The sequence below is a fragment of the Dendropsophus ebraccatus genome, chromosome 4 (genome assembly GCF_027789765.1).
Source record: "Dendropsophus ebraccatus isolate aDenEbr1 chromosome 4, aDenEbr1.pat, whole genome shotgun sequence".
NCBI lineage: Eukaryota > Metazoa > Chordata > Amphibia > Anura > Hylidae > Dendropsophus > Dendropsophus ebraccatus.
In genome coordinates, this window is record NC_091457.1 from 117,040,505 (window position 1) to 117,061,616 (window position 21,112).

Below are 21,112 nucleotides of genomic sequence, written 5' to 3' on the forward strand. Positions count from 1 at the left end.
GTTACGAATGGAGTCAGAATCCTACTTGAAAGGGTTATCCAGGATGAGAAAAAAAACAGCACCACCCCAGTCCTTAGGTTGTGTGTAGTATTGCAATTCAGTTCCATTCACTTAAATGGAACTGAGCTGCAAAACCACACTTATACCGAGTACACGAGTGGTGCTGTTTCTGAAAGAAAGCGGACATGTCTTTCTAAGCCTTGACAACCTCCTGAAGGCTTCATATACATGACCATATTACAACTCGGTGTAACAGATTTTTTAGCATATCAGTGGGACCCATCTCCATCAGGATAATGTAGGAAAAGCATTCCCTGGAAAGATGCAGCTCTCACACAGAGCTGCGGTACATGGTAATATAGCCCATAACAGAAAGGCACTAGTGATCCTGCCGGCTGGTGGCTTCATGAAGCACAGTATTCCTCTCACAATGTCAATGAGATGCCATGCAGGCTCATACATCTCTATGAGATATAACACAGTTGTACACCTGAACATTCATGAATACTGCAGATAATATTCAGTCCCATATCCTATTACATAAATAAAGAAAAATACACTATTAGATGGGGATTTCCTTTTCTGTGGGTAAAATAGAATTTTCCACGTCAACTCTTTGTATAAAGCAGAACATCCTGCATAATGGACCCCACCGGTGATCTAAGCTTGCTTTGGAACAATCGTGGAGGAACCAGATCTTTAGATTGTAAATAGACATCAAATCCGTCCATATTACTGGTGTACATGATCCAGGCCCTCCTATACATGTGGTGTACATACAGCAGTTTCATTGGTGGTGCTGGTAAAACAAGTCTCTGTATAATGTGAATATGACGTAGTGGAAAGACTGGTAACTAGAAAAACAGGTGATGCCCCCTGGGCAGAGAGTAGCACTAAGTAATTCTTGGACCACAGCTTTACATTCTGGCTCTACAGCCTTAACTTGAGGTGCAGGTTTCTTGGGCATCTAAAGGGGACGGTGACTAGGGCTGTTTATACACGGCACTGTGCAGCATCTATTTGCAACACGTGTCAAACTCAGGCCCTCCAGCTGTTGCAAAACTACAATTCCCATCATGCCTGGACAACCAAAGCTAAAGCTTTGGCTGCTCAGGCATGCTGGGATTTGTACTTTTGCAACAGCTGGAGGGCCTGAGTTTGACACCCCTGTTCTAGTACATATATCAACCATACTGATAGGGCTGTGTTTACTAGACCGAGACCATACCTGCATCCTTTTGTCCTTTGTCAGACTAGCATTTCACCTTTTTGCAGTTGCATTGAATACTATGGTAATTTTTTTTTTAAACAGGAAGCCACACTATATGTATGTAGTCCTCTTCATGTATACCTCTGACGGGCACTGGAAAACGCAGATGGAAATAGTCCCAAGACTGGTCACAGTTCTCTTCCAAGGACCACTTATTGCTGTGAGCGAGGTTCACCAGCACTGCACCTCTTCCTGGTACAGTGTATAAAGCATTGTTGGTATAATTGTGGAACAGACCAGCTGAGTTTAAGGGCGTCCATATATCACAGGTGTTTGTAGAAATAATAACCAGTGAAATAAAAAAAAAAAAAAATCAGTTTACTCAATTTTAACAAATTATTACCCAGAAGGACATTAAGAATACTTTGCTCTACAAAATGCTGAATACGGCTATTTCATGTGAGGATCATGTAATACGTACAGTCAGACAATACAGCCAGTGTGTTATAACCTCACTATAGATGGCAGTGCTACAAAATCTTAAAGCAGTGTACGCCAACCAGTATTTGTCAGGACCCTGGTATACAACCACCCAGCTGGTGACAGTCAAAAGTAGTATTAAGCCCTACTGGCATCAGGGCTGTCATAATGCTACTGACTCTTGGCACTGGCATCAAGCCATTACTGTCAGCTAACACTGAGGTGAGGACCCTAAGTCATATAATAACTGACGTATTCCCTTTAATCCCTTGTTTGGCTCAATATCACCTGTAGATGCAGCCTCTCGGCTACCAAAGGTTGGTGTCTCGGGTGTATGCACACAACACAGACAGCTAAGCATAGTACAGCAACACTGCAGTAAAAACCATATCCAGCTACATACAATGTGGATCCCCCTAGTGGCTGCAAAGTGTTATACAGGCGCCCCATAAAGCAGCATTACAGCAGTCCCTTAACATACAATATTAATTGGTTCCGGGACAACCATTGTATGTTGAGACCAAAACTCTATGGAAACCTGGTAATTGGTTCTAAAATTTAAAAGGAAAATAAGCAGCTCACTAATATGGATACAGCAAGTCCTTACATACAACAGTCAGAAAGAGCTACAAGAGACTCTAAATTTCTTTCTAGGTAGAGGACGGAAGCGTTTTCAGGTCCTGTACAGGTCACGCAGGGTTCCAGAAACATAACATGAACCCGCCCTCACCTGATGCCCAAAGGAGCAACTCATCCTGGCACAGGTAAAGAGCAGTACAAGACATGTAGTATCACATTGTACTGATCGAGAGGAGATACCAGACAGCCAACCAGTGCATGCACTTCACCAATACTGGGATTTTACCAGTAAAATGGCCACTTTCATTGGTCGATCAGCTAGTTTTTGTACATGTGCTGCAGATCCGGACTGGCTGTAACATTGTATGTTGAGTCTGGTCTCAAGTTACGATGGTCCAGAAAGTAACATTGTATGTTGAAAATATTGTATCTTATGGCCACTGTAAGTGGAGGGATCACTGTACATCTTCTATACTATAGACCTTTGAATCCACACACTGCTGTTGCATTACATGATACCACTCACATGTGCACAATACTACAGTAATGGTTAATATAACAGGGATGTCTCTCATAAATAGGTAGAAGAACACGGGCCATATGCAATACTATTTAATGCCCCCCCCCCCCCTTTCTCATTACAAAAAAAACCTCTTTGTGAAGTGAACTGGGAACTTGTGACCTCTGAGGTATGAGCTATGAAGCACCTTAGTTCCAATTCAAGTAACTAAAGAGATACATGTCACAATTTCATGGCAAGAGAATCACTATTAGTCCACATCACACCATATTGGGGGGACACTTTAAAGTGATACTCATTTTCCTATATCATCTGTCTTGTCTTTAAAAACAAAAATGGGATCAAAATAGGAGCAAGATAGAAAATGAAGAAGTGTCTGTAACTCTTATCCACGTTGGCAGGTTAGTTGAGTTCAGTCTATTGTTCACTGTTATCGGCTGTTTTCAGTGAAGGAAGTAGCTCTTCTAATAAGAGTGATAGGAAGTCCATACCTCTCCTCCAATCACTTCTTTATCTCAGATGTAGGTAAGGTTTAGTGTTCTTTAAGGGAGGAATCCTCACAGTACAGCCAATGACACTATACACCACAAGACTACTGCAGGATAGTAAGTATACAGGACATTAACGACAGGTTGGCCAGTTTTCTGGTGCTGTTTGATGCCAGCAGCCCTAGGTACCTACTTCTATCACCAACATAGTTAGCTTTGTGTGTTTTAAGACTATGTCTCCTTTCCTCCTGGGTTGGTGATGTGTCTGTATTCGCACGCATGTCTGCTCTCTATTCTTCTTCCTCCGCACCGACAAGTGTTACATGGTGTGTGGCGGACATGTCTGGGATGTCTCATCAGCTGTCCCTCCATCACCTGCACTTTGATGCCTTCTGCCGGTCTTGCTCTCAGTTCAGCAGTTTCAGTTTGCCTGTCACTTTATTCACCATCTCTTCTTCCCCCATGATGGCGAGGACAGTATGCGACCCAGCAGCAATCTGACACAAAATGATGTAGATGTAAGCTTAGAGTCCTGACCTTAGACATATGCTCAATGAATACAGTGAATATTTTACCTGGGTTCTGCCTGCATCCTGCACAAGGTAGGTTGGTAAATCCATACTTAATGCCAAGGCTTGTAATTCCATTAGGTGAGCTGTACTGGAGCCTTGAAGAACAATCTTCTTAGCTCTTCAGAGACATAACAGATGAGAAAATTAAAGAACATTTTAAATGTACAATAACTAACTCTGTACATACATAACACCACAGGGCAACCGTGCAAAGGATGTTACTGCACAAGCATGAGATTTCACTGGGTATGAAGGTTAAATTAACCTGCTGATAGTTTGTCCTTGCATGTTTTATGGGTCCAGGCCTAAATAGAATTAATTTTGAGATGAAATTACATGTGGCAGACTTGTTGCAGAAAAGTGACTGTTCTATTCCCTGTGTACCCATAGGCTCATGGATCTCCCACTTTGCTTCCTCCCATTCAGTTCTGAGTAGATAATAAAGGGGCAACATTTAAAGCTTTATCGCAGGTGTAGGCACCTTATATGCTCAAAGGTTAAATCATATTTATATTTAACCCCTTGCCTCTTCAGCCTGTTTTGGCCTTAAAGAGGATGTACCACACGGATCGATCGGCGCCGGCACGGAAAGCCGATGCCGCGGTCCGTTTTTCAGACTAGCTCCCGGTTCCCATGCACGGCGCCGTTCGATCCAGCGATACCGGCTGGTGCTGAAGCACTGGAGGTCGGCCGGGCCGCCCCCAGTGGCGGGGAATTCCCTCCCCTGTATGACGCGGCCTTATTCATTCTAAGCGAGCCGCGTCATACAGGGGAGGGAATTACTTCCCACTGGGGGGGCCCGGCCGACCTCCAGTGCTTCAGCACCGGCCGGTACCGCTGGATCGAACGGCGCCGTGCACGGGAACCGGGCGGCGGTCCGAAAAACAGACCGCGGCACCGCCTTCCCCATGCCGGCGCCGATCGATCCGTGGGTTCAGGTTAAAGAGGATGTACCGGGTGGTTCATCCTCTTTAATGGCCGGGGCCTATTTTTCAAATGCGACCTCTATCTTTTTATGTAGTGATAGTTAAAAGCATCGCAGAGTTATCACTGTTATTCTAAGATTGTTTTTTTTCGTGAAATATTCCTCTTTATGTTTGTGGTATATTTTGGTTTGATACACAGTAGTTTTTTATAAAAAACACAACATTTGCGCAAAAATTTGAAAAATGTACATTTCTTTATATTATAGCTAATTACTAACTTCAGCAGCCACCGCTAATCAAATGCCGAATGTTCGGGTTCAGATCAACTCGAACCCGAACCCGGTTCGCTCATCTCTATTTATTAACCTTTTAGGTGTTTCGCAGAAATTTTAAAGAGTTGGAGGGTAAATTAAAAATTTTCATTTTTTGGCAAATATTCTATTTTATTTCTTTCACCTTACACAGCAAAAACTGAGAAATACCACTCACTATTTATTCCCCTTATTCCAGTGTTTCTATAAATCCCCCATATGTGGCCGCAGAGCATCACCTGACATGACAGAGACCTGGGGAATTTTGGGGCCTTTTATAATTTCAGTTTTTTTTGTTTTTTTTAGCCATTATACCATGTCATAGAGGCCTTGGGGGGGGGGGGGGGGGGGGGGGGGGAACTTTGTGTAAGACGAGTTGACTTTTCCATCGGTACCATTTGGGGTGACATCTGACACCCTAATCGTTTTTATTAAATTTTTTATGAGGCGGTATGAATAGAAAATACAATTTAGCAGCTGTTTTTCATAATTGTTTTGTACGCCGTTTACTATACGTTACATATGACATGTTATCTTAGTCCATCAGTTCAGTACGATAACAGTGATATCCATTTTATATAGTTTATGGCATTTGTGCTATAAAAACTGTTTGTGTCTTGCATATTGTAAGAGCAGTAATAATTGTAAGAGCAATAATATTTAAATTTTTTCACCAACGTGTTATGTGTGGGCTTTTTTTTGTTGTACACCTTTTGGGTACATGTGACGTTTTAATAGCTTTTATCTATATTTTTTTATGGGGTGGGATTAACAAACAATTGTCATTTTGATTATTTTTATTTTTTATTTTTTTGCAGAGTTAATTGGGCGGTATAAATAATGTAACGGGTTAGTAGACGGGGTCATTACGGACACGGCAATAGCAAATATATGTACCTCCTTTATAGGGGATCATTTATAAAGGGGGATGAGGAATGTGTTTATTTATTTATTCATTTATATTTATTTAATTTATTAGTTTGTGTATTTATGTAATTGTGTGCGTTTTCACTTTTACAGGTCCATCTTTAATACATTACAGCACATGATCAGTGCTGTAATGTATTATAGAATGAATGAGCTGCCAGAAGCTGACAGCTCATTCATATGATCAGGCCCCTGTCTCAGTACGGGGGCTTGATCATACTCATCCATAGCAGCCCAGACGCAGGAGGGAGTCGGAGGAAGCGATCTCCCTTCGGTTGCTCCATAGACACAGCCTCTTCCTGGTGCCCGATCGTTGTTAGGGACAGCGGGAGGAGGCAGGGAGTGGAAGACGTTCCGGGAACGTCATTTTGCATTAACTACCTGCAATACATGACATCCCTGGAACGTCATTTTGCGGCAAGGGGTAAAGGCGGAGTCTCTTGAAATAAGGGGGGGGGGGAAATAAATCTGAAAGGTGTGTGTGGGGAGAGGAATAATAAAGTAAACTTACCCGTCCCTATGGCTCCGCAGCACCACTCCTAGGTCTCAATGATAGACTCCAGATGTCATTTTAGACTGTAAACCGGGTGTGTTACAGGCCCGGCTCTTCCAGCTGCAACTACGTTGACTGATCAGTGACTTGATCGGTGTCTCACCCTAATCACTGATTGGCTGAGCAGACAGTCACTCAGCCGGGCACATGACGTTATAGCTGGAAGAGCTGCAGGAGGCCAACAGCTGTCAGCTGGACCTGGGAGCGCTGCTACGGGGATAGCTAAGTTTACTTTGTTGATTATTTTTCCGCACCACCTTGCCATTCTTTCTCAGTTCCCAGTGCCTTTCTCCTTTCAGAAACAGCATCCTCTTGTATGACGAGTAAATGAGCACCATTCAGACTTACCCATATTCATCCCATTTATCTACCATCTCCTTAGTCTTGGGGTCCTTTATCAACAGCTGGTATAAGCCAACTGCTCCATGTCCAACCTGCGCAGCAATCTGAGAAGAGATTGTCCATCTGAATTAATGGCTTTGGTGCAGCGTGATCTGACATGTTCTATTAAAGGAGTTGACTGGGATAAATGCTTAATTAGCCATGCTGCCTGGGCCACGCTGGACATGACAGTGATGCATACTTACCTGTCCAGCTCGCTGTAGCAGATTCTGGGTGCGCCCGCTCTGTGCCAATTTCCTGCGGGAGTGGCACATCAGTGTATCTTGTCAAAACACTTACTGGGGCCGAAAGTGAAGCCCTTGAACTGGCAGAGGACGGGTAAGTATACATTACTGACATGTCCCCTGCAGCTCCAGCAGCATGGGTAACGCTACAGTAAGTTCACACTGCGTTTTTACTGTCCATTTAATGTATCAGTTTTATGGAAAAGAAACAGATGCATTTGCATGCATAGACTTGCATTATTAAAAAAAACACAGATTAAGGGTACAAACACACACACCGTATATGCAGCAGATACGCAGCAGATCTGCAGCAGATTTGATGGTCAAGACTTGATGCTGTGTTCAGTTATTTAGATCTAATCTGCTGCGTATTTGCTGCGTATCGCAGCAGTAAATACGCTGCGTATATGGTGTGTGTGTTAGTACTCTAACACAGTTCCTTTTTATTCTTTTAATTGTACACAAAAATGTGTATACGTTAAAAGTAAACATTTAAAAACAGATCCATTAACCCCTTAAGGACAGAGCCTGAAATGGCCTTAATGACAGAGACAAATTTTATGAATATGACCAGTGTCACTTTATTCATTAATAACTTCGGGATGCTTTTACCTATCCGGCTGATTCTGAGATTGTTTTCTCGTGACATATTGTACTTTACATTTCTGGTAAATTGGAGTCGATACTCATAACAAATCTTTATGAAAAAAACCCAAATAATGTGAAAAAATGTGAAAAAATGCATTTTTCCAACTTTGAAACTTCTTTGCGTATACAGAAAGTGGTTATACCACATAAATTATATACTAAATAGCATTAGCAACATGTCTACTTTATGTTGGCGGCATTTATTAAACTATCTTTCATTTTTTTTAGACGATAGGAAGCTTAAAACATTAGCAGCAAATTTCCAAATTTTCAGTAAAATTTCAAAATCAGATATTTTTAGGGACCTGTTCAGGTTTAAAGTGTATTTGAGGGGCCTGTATGTTAGAAAGCCCCACAAAGCACCCCATTTCAGAAACTGCACCCCCCAAACTCTGCAAAAGCACATCCAGAAAGTGTTTTAACCCTTTAGGGGAGTCACAGAAATAAAAGCCAAGTGTGTAAGGAATTTGAAAATTTTAATTTTCTGTGCAGAGATTTTATTGTAATCCAATATTTTTCATAATTATAAACCTATTACCAGAGAAATGCACCCCAATAATTATTGCCCCGTTTCTGCAGTTTATAGAAATACCCCATATGTGGCCCTATTGCGCTATTTGACGCAACCACAAGCCTCAGATATAAGGGAGCGCCTAGTGAATTTCAACGCCTCCGTTATATTTGGTCATTTTTGACTGTACCACTTCAGGTTGGCAGAGGCTCTGGGGTGTCAAAACCTAAAAAACACCCCTAAAGGGACACCATTTAGAAAACTACACCCCTCAAGGAATGTAACAAGGGGTGCGGTGAGCATCTGGACCCCACAGGTGCTTCACAGATTTTCCGAACAATATGGCGTGAAAAAAGAAAAATTTATTTTTTACACTAAAACGTTGTTCTAGCCTTCAATTTTTCATTTTCTTAAAGGGATAAGAGGCAAAAAAAGACAAAAAATGTGTAGCGCAGTTTCTCCCGAGTACAGAAATACCCCACATGTGGCGATAGAGTGCCAAGGGGGCGCAGGACGAGCCTCCAAAGGGAAGGAGCGCCAATTGGCTTTTGGAAGCTGAATTTCACTGAAAAGGATTTCAAGGGCCATGTCGCATTTACAGAGCCCTCGTGCTGCCAAGACACTGGAAACCCCCCACAAGTGACCCCATTCTGGAAACTACACCCCTCAAGGAATCTAACAAGGGGTTCAGTGAGCATATGGACCCCACTGGTGACGGGCACAAATGTGGAACAATGTGACGTGAAAGGGAAAAATTTCATTTTTTCACTTTCATGGCACAAATGTGCCCGTCATCAAGGGGTCCATATCCTCACTGCACCCCTTGTTAGATTCCTTGAGGGGTGCAGTTTCCAGAATGGGGTCACTTGTGGGGGGTTTCCAGTGTTTTGGCAGCAGGAGGGCTCTGTAAATGCGACATGGCGTTCATCATCCATTCTAGCCAAATCCAACCTCCAAAATCCAAATGGCGCTCCTTCCCTTCGGAGGCTTGCCCTGCGCCCACATGGCGCTTTATGTCCACATGTGGGGTATTTACGGACTCGGGGGAAATTGCTCTACACATATTGTGTGTTTTTTTCTCTTTTAACCCCTTGTGAAAATGATAAATTCAAGGCTAAACCAACATTATAGTGTAAAAAATGTAATATTTCATTTTCACGCCACATTGTTCCACATTTGTGCCCTTCACCAGTGGGGTCCATATGCTCACTACACCCCTTGTTACATTCCCTGAGGGGTGTAGTTTCCATAATGGGGTCACTTGTGGGGGGTTTCAACTGTCTTGGCAACACAGAGGCCTTTTGAATGCAACATGGCCCCTCGAAATCCATTCCATCCAAATCCAGCCTTCAAAAACGAAATGGTGCTCCTTCCCTTCGGAGGCTTACCCTGCACCCGCATGGCGCTTTATGTCCACATGTGGGGTATTTACGGACTCGGGGGAAATTGCGCTACACATTTTGTTTTTTTTCTCCTCTTTTAACCCCTTGTGAAAATGATATATTCAAGGCTAAACCAACATTATAGTGTAAAAAATGTAATATTTCATTTTCACGCCACATTGTTCCACATTTGTGTCCGTCACCAGTGGGGTCCATATGCTCACTACACCCCTTGTTACATTCCTTGAGGGGTGTAGTTTCCATAATGGGGTCACTTGTGGGGGGTTTCAACTGTCTTGGCAACACAGAGGCCTTTTGAATGCAACATGGCCCCTCGAAATCCATTCCATCCAAATCCAGCCTTCAAAAAGAAATGGTGCTCCTTCCCTTCGGAGGCTTACCCTGCACCCGCATGGCGCTTTATGTCCACATGTGGGGTATTTCCGTACTCAGGGGAAATTGCTCTACACATTAAATTTTTTTTTTATCTTTTAACCCCTTGTGAAAATGAAAAAACATGACAAGATTAATGATTTAGAGTAAAAATTTTACAAAAATTACACTAAATGTTGGTCTAGCCTTGATTTTTTTCCATTTCCACAAGGGGTTAAAAAAGAAAATGAACACAAAACGTGTAGGGTAGTGTCCCCTGAGTATGAAAATACCCCACATGTGGACATAATGTGCCATATGGGCACAGGGCAAGTCACCAAAGGGACAGAGCGCCATTTAGAGGCTGGAATGGAGGATGGAGGCCATGTCGCAATTACAAAGCTCCTGTGCTGCCAGGACAGTAGAAACCCCCGACAAGTGACCCCATTCTGGAAACTACTCCCCATAAGGAATCTAACAAGGGGTGCAGTGAGCATATGGACCCCACTGGTGACGGGCACTTACGTAGAACATGTGCCGAGAAAATAAAAAATACAATTTTTTTCATTTTCACGTCCCAAATGTGGCCGTCACCAGGGGGCCATATCCCCGCTGCCCCCCTTCTTAGATTCCTTATGGGGTGTAGTTTCCAGAATGGGGTCACTTGTGGGGGGTTTCTACTGTCCTGGCCGCACAGAGGCTTTGTAATTGCGACATGGCATCCTCTAATGGAAATGGCGGCCATACCTACTTAGCTGGGGAAAAGGGACAATTCTAATTTATTTGGGGGTATTAGGCCAATTATTAGTTTATAAGGTTGGAAATGACAGGTGTCCATCAAACTCAACCTGTGTTGATCCAGAGGAAGGCAAAAAACCCTCTTAAGGCAGACGACAGTAGCCTCATCACAGGGGAAAAATTCCTTCCTGACTCCATAATGGCGATCAGAATAATCCCTGGATCAACGTGACCCCTGAAATAGGAATAAGGGACAGAATTTAGATAATGTAGAACCCCAATGACGTGTGGTGCGCCTTGGAGCGATCCAGTATGCAGATGCCGGGGGGATCAGGACAGGCGTCACACTGGAAATGGCGTCCTTCCTGATCCCCCTGTTACACCACACTCTGCACTTCTTCTGGGGTCTCCCGTTCTCCAGTGTGGGGGACGTCACCTGGAGAATGTTGTCCTGGTGCGATACGGGGTCCTTCATATCCAGCAGCGCTGGGGCCGCTCCATGGCTGCTAAATATTAGGGCTCTATTACTACTTCTGATATGTTCGGATCGTGCCGCAAGCTACAGGGCAGCGAGAGACCAGAGGAGGGGGCGCTGGTATAAAAGTTATCCCCGTACAGGTGGTGACCTTTATCCAGCAGTGGGAAGATCAGTTCCCGGACGATCTTCCCACTAACTCCGAGGATGGGGGGGAGGGGGGCATCTGGGGGCTGGATTCGGGTGTCCCTTCCTACATACACTCTAAGGGTACATGCACACTGCGGAATGGCGACAGATAACCCTTCGTGCATTCCACAGCTGGCACCCACCGGCGGACTGATGCAGGCGCACGTCTCCACACGTGTCATAGACTCCATTCTATGCACGGGCGGATTCCGCTCTCCGTCCAACGTGTTCATTCTTTGGATGGACGATGGAATCCGCCCGTGCATAGAATGGATTCTATGACACGGGTGGAGACACATGCCTGCATCAGTCCGCCGGCGGGTGCCAGCTGTGGAATGCACAAAGGGTTATCCTTCGCCATTCCGCAGTGTGCACGTACCCGAAATCTGTAAGTGTACCCTAAGGCACGCGCACAGAGTTTGTAGAATTTCACACCATACCGTCATCTCTTATTGGGACGGTACTGGCGGAAAAGATGTGTCTGGGGGACAGCGTACGCTACGCTACCCCCAGATACGTCATTGGAGGATGAGGATGATGAGGATGAATGGAGGAACGAAGGACCCCCCATTCATCCTCACTGGCTGTTTCGGTGTCGGAGGCAATAATAACGTATCCCTCTGACGCCGAAAACACCCTGGGGGCCATCTTTATACGGGGATTGGTATATGGGGTATGTAGTGGTGTAGTGTCAAACTTTATTCAATGTAGTGTGGTGTAATGTAGTGTTTTTTACGTGTTTTTTTTACAGTAAGTATAAAAAAAAAACCTACGCCAACAAAGGAGTTGCTGATAAATGCCGCACTTATGTGCGGCACTTATAAGCAGACCGTGGCAGTAGAATATAGAAAAAAAACACCCTACGCCAAAAAGGAGGAGTTGCTGATTAGCAGCGCACTTTCGTGCGATGCTGATCAACACTCAGCGGCGATAGGGTGCGGAAAATAGAAAAAAAAAAATTTGAAAAAAAAAAAAAAAAAAATTTCTACATTTGAACATCCCTGTAGCTGCTGATAAGTGTATTACACATATCAGCCGCTAGAGGGCAGCAGAGCGCAAAATACGGAAAGAGCCGACGCTGGAGCCGAAAATAGCCGAGAGAAGCCGAACGTGACGTCACGGAAGAAGCCGAAGACCCGAACGAAGACGAGGATGCCGCGAACCCGGAAGACGCCGATCAGGAGCCCGGGACAGGTGAGTAATGTACAAATACCTGCTCTGGACCCCTCGGCTACCTAGCTGAGGGGTCCAGGGCAGGTATTTACTATATTGTGGGACTCTGATCGCCGTGCCACCGGCCCGATCGCCGTGAATGGCCGGCCGGTACCGGCCGGCCGTTCACGGCGATCGGGCCGGTGGCACGGCGATCACCATTACTTTTTACAGTAATGGCGGTCGGTGCCGTCCTCGGACAGCACCGACCGCCATTTTTTTCCGGGTCATCGGGTCGCCGATGACCCGGAAAGGTTCCGATCGCCGCTATTGGCTGATCTGAATTGATCAGCCTATAGCGGCGATCGTAAGCACGGGGGGTGTTAACCACCCCCCGTGCCGTGAAGCTAAGATGGCCTGCTATGATTTATAGCAGGCCATCTTCCCCGACCGCTGTGTGTGAACACGCAGCGATCGGGGAAACATCGGGCGTAAATTTACGCCCTGATGCGCCAAGTACCAGGGCGCGAGGGCGTAAGTTTACGCCCGATGTCGTTAAGGGGTTAAACAGACAGCAAAAATGAAGTGTAAATCCGGCCAAATTAACCCTTTATTGTTAGGCTCCTCACAGATGAGCTTATTGCATGCACATTCCCGCACCCATATTATGGACGCAAATCCAGGCCTAACTGCGCTTCTGATGACCTGAACCAGCTGTTGTCAGGGTCATCAGAACTGCGTTTGGCCCAGAATGGTACCTGCGACCATAATACACCTGTGTGAAAATGACATAACACATTATAGGAGAACAGCTTTAAAGGGGAACTGTCAGCAGGTCAGACAAATCTAAACTGCTGATGGCCCTCTATAGCACCCAGGACGCTGGGGAGGAAGGTTTATGTGTTACCTTCCTCCTTGGCGCTGGTCCAGCAACGTTAATCGGAGTAATCTTTGCTCTGGTGCACTGTTAGGAGCACTGCCACATCACCGGCCCACTCCTTCTAAAGATAATCAATGAAGCGGCCGGGGCAAACAAGAATTTACATATAAAACAGAGGCAGACACAGGATTGAGAGGACATTCAGCTACATGTATTAAAACAATTAAAAAAAAAAACTGTTCAGTTAAGCTTATTAATCTATATTGCAAAAATTCTAAATTGTCAAAATATTCTATAGTTACACTTTAAGTCTAGGGCTTTTAGGCTTTAGAGCAACCACCAAGGTGGAGGTGTTCAAACATTGCTATATGGAAGGTCTAAGATATTTCCAAAAAAAGATTAGCAACTACTTCAATTGTTCGGAATTGTCCGATCTATTAAAATATAAGATAATTGTTCCTGCACGGTAAACTGAAAAAAACAGGAGTAATGTGTTTTTTAAATTATATATCAGGAAAAAAAATAAAAGGCATTCAAAAATTTTTTGCTACACCAATATGATATTAATAAAAACTAGAGATCATGGTGCAAAAAATAACACCTCAACCAGCCCTGTAGGTGGGAAAATAAAAGCGCTATGGCTCTTAGAAGGCGGGGAGGAACATAACATTAATTTGACCCGGACATCCAGGTATCAAAGGGCTCGGTCTTGAAGGGGTTATTGTTAGGAAACCTTTTATGTGAAAAGTGGCTGTCCAAACCATGGACATGGATAATAGCATGCAAATATATATATTTACTATATTTAACTCGCCACCACCAGCTATCTAATTATGAATTCCATTTGGTTGAGCTTTATTTAGTGAAATCCATAAAAAACAGACAATGTTGTCTCACAAAAACAAGAATTCTTACCTTCCCTACACCCATAGACAGCTCCATGTTCACCACGAATACCATCTTGTAATAAGCGTCATCGTCATCCTCATCACTGTCCTATAAATAAAAAACAGAATTAGAAATGAAAGGATGTGATCTGGGATCAGCCAAATCCTGTTACATTACTGAATCTGCACCCCCTGCAGATTGGTGACATTTCTGACATGGTACAGGTAAACCGGGCCGTCCAGCACACTATGTGACCACGCATCTTCCTATTATATAGTACATGCTGAAGTCTGAGTTTAGTGGCCATTCTACCAGGTCAACCAGTATGAATCAGCACAAGAAGGAAGAAAGAAAATCCTCACGACAGCAGTAATAAACCAATGGTAGAAAAAGAGGGAATACAATGGGTACACGTAAATATCTTATTGAATTTTTTAATGGCTGACATTAATACTTTTAAGATACATGTGATGTATATGATTCTTATTGGCAGCATACCACCTTAAAAAAAGATTTTACATAAAGTGCCACACATAAATTACATTGCTGCAGCTTAGTCCTGGCTCACAGGCAGTGTCACCCATGTACAAGTACAAAATAAATAGTCAACGCCTAGGTGCTTGTTGTTTCTAGCTGCAGAACAAATGCAAAAAAAAAAACAAAAAAACAAAGACACGAAACAACAGCACTGCTAGGGCATCCAGACATACAGAACATTTTTAAAAGGCATAACTGCTATAGATATGTGCGTAAACCTGAGCAACCTAGTGCACATATTTGATCAAACAGTTAAGCTATGCATGGGAAGTGGTGTCACCTATTGCTCATGTACTTCTGAACCCCATATGCCTCTTAAAAGGTAGTTTTAATCAGATATAATGAAAGCTCCTGCACACACCCTGAGTGGTGGACATTAGACTGGACTCACACTAGGTGCTATTTGTATGGTGTTTCTTGGACAGTTTGGTGAAATTGCAGCATTGGGCCTTCTTTAACAGAAATTTTAGACTTGTAGACTTCTATAAGGGGCGGTAATGTCTTTTCTGGTGTGCCCCAGAACCTGTCCTAATTTCATTCGAAATTCTGTCACGGATGACCTATCGAAGTCTATGGAAGCGTGTGGATTAGACGCTTTTCTGATGCTCATCCGGTATGTTCCCATAACGCACAGGATGCTGAGAACAAAAGTTTCACGAAATCTTCAGTTTATTAAGTAAATTAGGCAGTTTGGTTCCCCCTTTTACTTGTGTGTATATATGTACAAATGTTTTCAATCAATGGGGCTAAAAACAGTACCAATATGGATTCAGTGGAACATGCCATATATTGCAAAAAAAAAAAAAAAAAAGGGAAATGTAAATAAAATATTTTAATACATTCGTTAACATCTGGATACCATATACAGAAACGTGAACAAGCCCTTCTTCAGCTTTGTAAAGCCTCAAGGACAAGAGTAGTGCTGTATCATGAGTGCACCTTCATTCTGCCGAGATCAGAAGGCAAGAGATCACACCCTGAGGACCTGTCAGTGTGAAAACCTGGAAAACCCTTCAGGCCACGGCTACACTGTGACTTTTTGTAGCGCTGCAAGATTGATTGTAACTATTGAGTGACAGCTTCAGTCCACAGGATAGCAATACCTTAGTGTATTGCCAGCTCCATAGTTAAAATCAATCATGCAGCGACAAAAAGTCACAGCGTAACCCTGACCTTACACAGTTTTGGTCTGGATTTAAAGGTAACTTACCGGATTCTGGTTGTCTAAGCTGTCAAAGTAAAATATAGCAGCTTCTTCAGCAGATACGTTCCCGGTAAGAATAAGTGCCTATGTGATCAAAGAAAAAACAAATTTTATAGTATGTTCTGTAAAGGATTCTTCATAAAACACGTTTTTACTGTTCAAGGATACATTTCCCTTAATACAGAGGAAAAAGCATTAAACTATAAGTTCTATTACTTGTATAAAATGTTCATTAGTTATATAGGTTTATATGTGGCTGTCATTAATGAGGCTGGCTCCTCATCCAGCTTGCCCAGAGGCCGGAAGTATCCAAGAAAGCAGCCATATTGCCTTTCAAGAAGATTCAGCTACCTATTGCATATGCAGCCACACACTGCTGAATGAGGTAATCAGGGCAATGCTGCTGTAGTACCTCTCACAACCATTTATAATAGTGGCAATGCAACGACAAGTACAAATCAATGAAGAAAAAAAAAAAAAAACGAGAAAAACCTTTGCAATTTGGCGTTATACCCCTGCCAATCTAATGTTAATGACCTATCCTAATGTGCGGCCTGCAGTTGGTCCCACCTCCGGAACCAACTGTGACATCACCACGCTCCCGCTCCCTTCCGGCAACACGCGCACACCAGCTGCTGCAGGAGGAATCTCCCCGAATCTCTTATCAGTTCTATTGGGCAGGGATATCCTTCAGGATTTTTCCTGTAGGTTGTCCGTGCAGGAAAATAGGCCCGGAAATTATAAGACCTGTCCGAATTTCAGCACGGATGCCCCATAAAACCCTTTTGGGGCATCCAGAATTCTGGACAGCCCCAGATATTAATATGGGAAGTGGCCATAATTCCAGATGCACTGTAGTGGATCCCTTTAACTATGCGCCGTTAATCAGGAGTGCATACAGTGAGGGAGGAGCCATCCAGGAGCACCATTGAAGCAGGTAAGTATTTTATTTTTTCTCCTCGTTTACAGTCAGGAAACACTGACACTGGTGGTTTCCTGGAGTCCCCTGAAAGGTTTCATGATCAGTGTTTCCCGACTACAAAAATAGCCATGCATGTGTGAAGGTGGCCCTATCCAGGATTAGAAAAAGCACAGCTACTTCTATGCAAAATCAGCACCACTCCTGTCCTCAGGTTGTGTGTGGTATTACATTTCAGCTCCATTCCCCTTATTGGAATACAGCTGCAAAACCCACACCCAAACTGAGGGCAAGAAAGTGGCCATGTTTTCCCGAGTCTGGACAACCCCTTTAAATGGTTATTTCCACCTAAACTAAGACAGTGAATTTTACATTTAGCAAACTGGCCTCCTTCTCCTAATATGCTGCTCTATCCCGCCCATTGTTGACTACTCATCTAGTATACTGGCCACCATGCTGCTCTAAAAGCAGTGGTCTGACAGCAGTACACACAGCTATAATATACACATTTATATATATATTATAGACTATATTAAATCCATTTAATATCCATCCATATATTAGACCCCTTAAATCCAGAATCCACTTCAAGCTCCTAACCCATAAAGTTCTCCACAACTCTGTCCCTCCATACATCTCCTCCCTCATCTCCACCTACCATCCTTCCCGTGCTCTGCGCTCTGCAAATGATCTAACCTTAACATTTTCCATAATCAGAACCTCTCATTCCCGCCTCCAAGACTTCTCTCATGTTGCACCAGTTCTCTGGAACGCCCTACCCAAAGACATCAGCCTCATACCCAATATTTAGTTTCAAGCGTGCCCTGAAGACTCATCTCTTCAGGCTCGCTTATAATGTTCCCTAAACTTGTTTCCCCCTTCTGTGGTTTCCCTTGCTCTATCTCTGACTGTTCCTGCACTTTTTATGTTTACTTGCAATCAGACATTGGCGTTGTTGCTGGCTCATCCTGTATTTCTAACTATGTACAATGGCTGGACCATGGACAAATGCCTGGTGTCAACCCAAGTTGATAGTCTGTAAGCTCCAACGAGAAGGTCTTGTTTATACTTTGTATTTTTTATGTTATTTTTATTTATTCTAATTATTTAACTATGTACCTCTGTACTGTATGCATAGAAAAAAAAAAGTGCTGCAGAATCTGTTGGCGCTATACAAATAAAATTATTATTATATATCTCTTTACTTCTACATTATATCTATATATACACCAGCCAGACCACTGCTTTTTGGTGATTGGTAACCTAGACAACGAGCTGTAGACAATGGGAGGAGAAGAGCAGCATATATATATATATATATATATATATATATATATATATATATATATATATATATATATATATTTATATTAGCTGATATGAAGGGGAGGATGGAGTGCGCTTATGTCAAATGTAGAAAAATCTCGTCAAAAGGAGAAGAAAAGCGTATGTGTTAGAAGTGGATGCAGACACCAAAAACAATATAAAAATAATGCAAATCTTTATTAAGTACAAAAGACACCACAAAATCACTTAAAAATTAGGGTTCCATTATATGTGCACTGTACCTGAATCCTTTCCCGGTACTATGTCACCCCAATGACTGTGGGGGTCACCGGACTATCCATTTGACCCTTGTGGTCAATTTTAAGTGATTTTATCTTTTTGTGGTGTCATTTGTACTTAATAAAGATTTGCATTATTTTTGATTTTGGTGTCTGCATCCACTTATAACACATACGCTTTTCTTCTCCTTTTGACATTGTTTCAGTTGGTATGTGTTGAGGTGTACCCAATTTGATTTTTTAGCAGCACCTACTGTGCTCCCCTTCTTTTTGTTGAAATGTAGAAAAATCTCAGCACTCACGTCTTGCTGCAATTGTGTATTTTTTTAAATTCACGTGAACAAAGGATGCTGCACGCGTTCCATCGGAACGCGTGCAGCGTCCTTTGTTCACGTGAATTAATAAATACACAACTGCAGCAAGACGTGAGTGCTGAGATTTTTCCACATTGGATATTGTTTTATCCCCGAGCACCACGGTACGAGGATTAAAGTGACTGTACCACCAGGCCCAGGCTGAAGCACTGGAGGCGGGCCGACCCACCCTTAGTGGGAGGAAACCCCCGCCCCTCTATGATAGGGTTCTATTGACTCTAATGGAGTCACGTCATGGAGGGGCTGGGGTTTCTTCCTACTAAGGGTGGGTCGGCCCGCCTCCAGTGCTTCAGCCTGGGCCTGGTGGTAGTCACTTTAACGGTGGAGTGCCGGTACACGGACTTTAACGTGCGCTAATATCAGTCATTTAATCCTACGATGTAAAGTGTTTGTGGGATGGAAATGATTCCTCTGCCCAAACTCCTCATTCCATCTGCCTTGTGCGTCCTCTTTGGCATGGGATCCAGAAGACAAGCTTTTACCTTCTTGGCCTCATCTTCAGGGATATCAAGGTCCTTGAGCTGCTGTAGATACTGAGCGTTCACCTCCACAGATTCCTGGGGCACATCAGCCGATTCCTGCTCACCCGTGTCCATTATACTAGAAGGAAGAAGGAAAGAATTCTCATCAGATGCGATCATATAACCTGCCGCCGTATCCCACAATCCTACACTACAACATTGAGCTAAAGGGTCTGGGCAGTGGAATGGTGAGCGCGCTCCCTGGCTGCTTACACAGTCTCAGTAAAGGGAATATAATAGTGATCAATTAACCTGCAAAATAAGTGTCATTACATGGTGCTGCCAGTGCATGCTGGGAGTTGTAGTTCTGCAACAGCTGGAGAGCAGCAGTAACTAAGGGCTCAGCAGGGTGTGGGCGGAATTGTTACCTAGGAAACTAGCCAAGCCTACGGCAGTGATGGTTCCTAAGTACATGACATCTGTGCAGGCGCCATTACACTGCAGGATTACAGCTCCCTATAATAACATATACATAATACATCACTATTGTATAACTGCCCCGCACACGGATGACTGCGGATCTACCATCACACCGCGCCTCTCCCAGCCCCCGCCATCACCGCATTCTCACCTTGTGTCTCCTCAGCAGCCGGTGCCCACTCCTCTCACTCAGCGCACACAACAAGAGACAGCAGGATCACGTGACCGGAAACGCTAAAGGAAGCTGGTGACCACAGAGTTCCTCACTACACATGAACGGGCGCCCTCTGGCGACCGGCGGTGAAAGCGTTACCAGGGAGTGAGGTGTAAATCCTAGTCTAGTAGCACGGTACATAGTGACCACTAGGGGGCAGAGCGTGGCTTAGCCAGATTCATAATCACTGCCCAGATAGCCAGGAATATCCCGGAGTTTGCTGGCCCAACAACTTGTATTATATTAGTCATTATTATAGTTTTGTTATGTAAACAGACAGTGCCCTAGATGATAATGGTGCTCTACAACAAAAGGCTATGGTCAACGCCTTTATTTAGGCTCCAGGAGCCTTTTATCAACCAAAACCAGGAGTGGGTTGAAAATACAGAAACTGGGCAAATCTTTCCATTATAATTTTGCACCATTAGTTCCACTCCTGATCTTGGTGTGAACATAGCCTCATAGTGCTCCTATGCACCACACAGTTGTGTCCGCACACAATAAGGGTATGTTCACACTGAGTAAATCAGGCGGAATTCCGCGGTGGAACTCTCCGCAGTGGAATCCCGCCTGCCATAGCCCGTCTATGGGAGAGCGTGCGCTCCTCCGCTGCCGCCGCTCTTTGCTCTAGGTAGTGATGTCAATTATTTGAGTGGAGAGCCGCAGCAGCGGAGGAGCGCACCCTCTCCCATAGACGGGTCATGGCACACCGAGACACACTACTCAGTGTGTGAATACCCTAAGGCTACATTACCACTTCAGGAACATATGGGGGAAAGGCGGCCGTCTCATTGAATAGACAGCCGATAATAAAGGTCATGATCACTATAAGCCGTCATTTATATAACAACACGGCTGTGTTCCCCACCCTGCCGCTTGACATGTTTTTTTAGACGGCCATAATTTCCATGGCCATTATTTGGAACATGTC

At 43.8% G+C, this 21,112-nt stretch overlaps 1 protein-coding gene across 1 annotated transcript; it reads right to left on the reverse strand.

The window, feature by feature from the left end:
- Nucleotides 1–1,567: 1,567 nt before the first annotated feature.
- Nucleotides 1,568–20,200, reverse strand: LOC138788714 (probable peptidyl-tRNA hydrolase 2). Its single transcript, XM_069966852.1, has 7 exons — nucleotides 20,119–20,200; nucleotides 19,509–19,626; nucleotides 16,175–16,252; nucleotides 14,455–14,535; nucleotides 6,915–7,012; nucleotides 3,853–3,967; nucleotides 1,568–3,774 (listed from the first exon to the last, which is right to left on the reverse strand). Exons 2-7 carry the CDS (start codon nucleotides 19,620–19,622, stop codon nucleotides 3,685–3,687), a joined length of 576 nt encoding a protein of 191 aa, XP_069822953.1. The 5' UTR covers nucleotides 19,623–19,626; nucleotides 20,119–20,200; the 3' UTR covers nucleotides 1,568–3,684.
- Nucleotides 20,201–21,112: the final 912 nt, after the last annotated feature.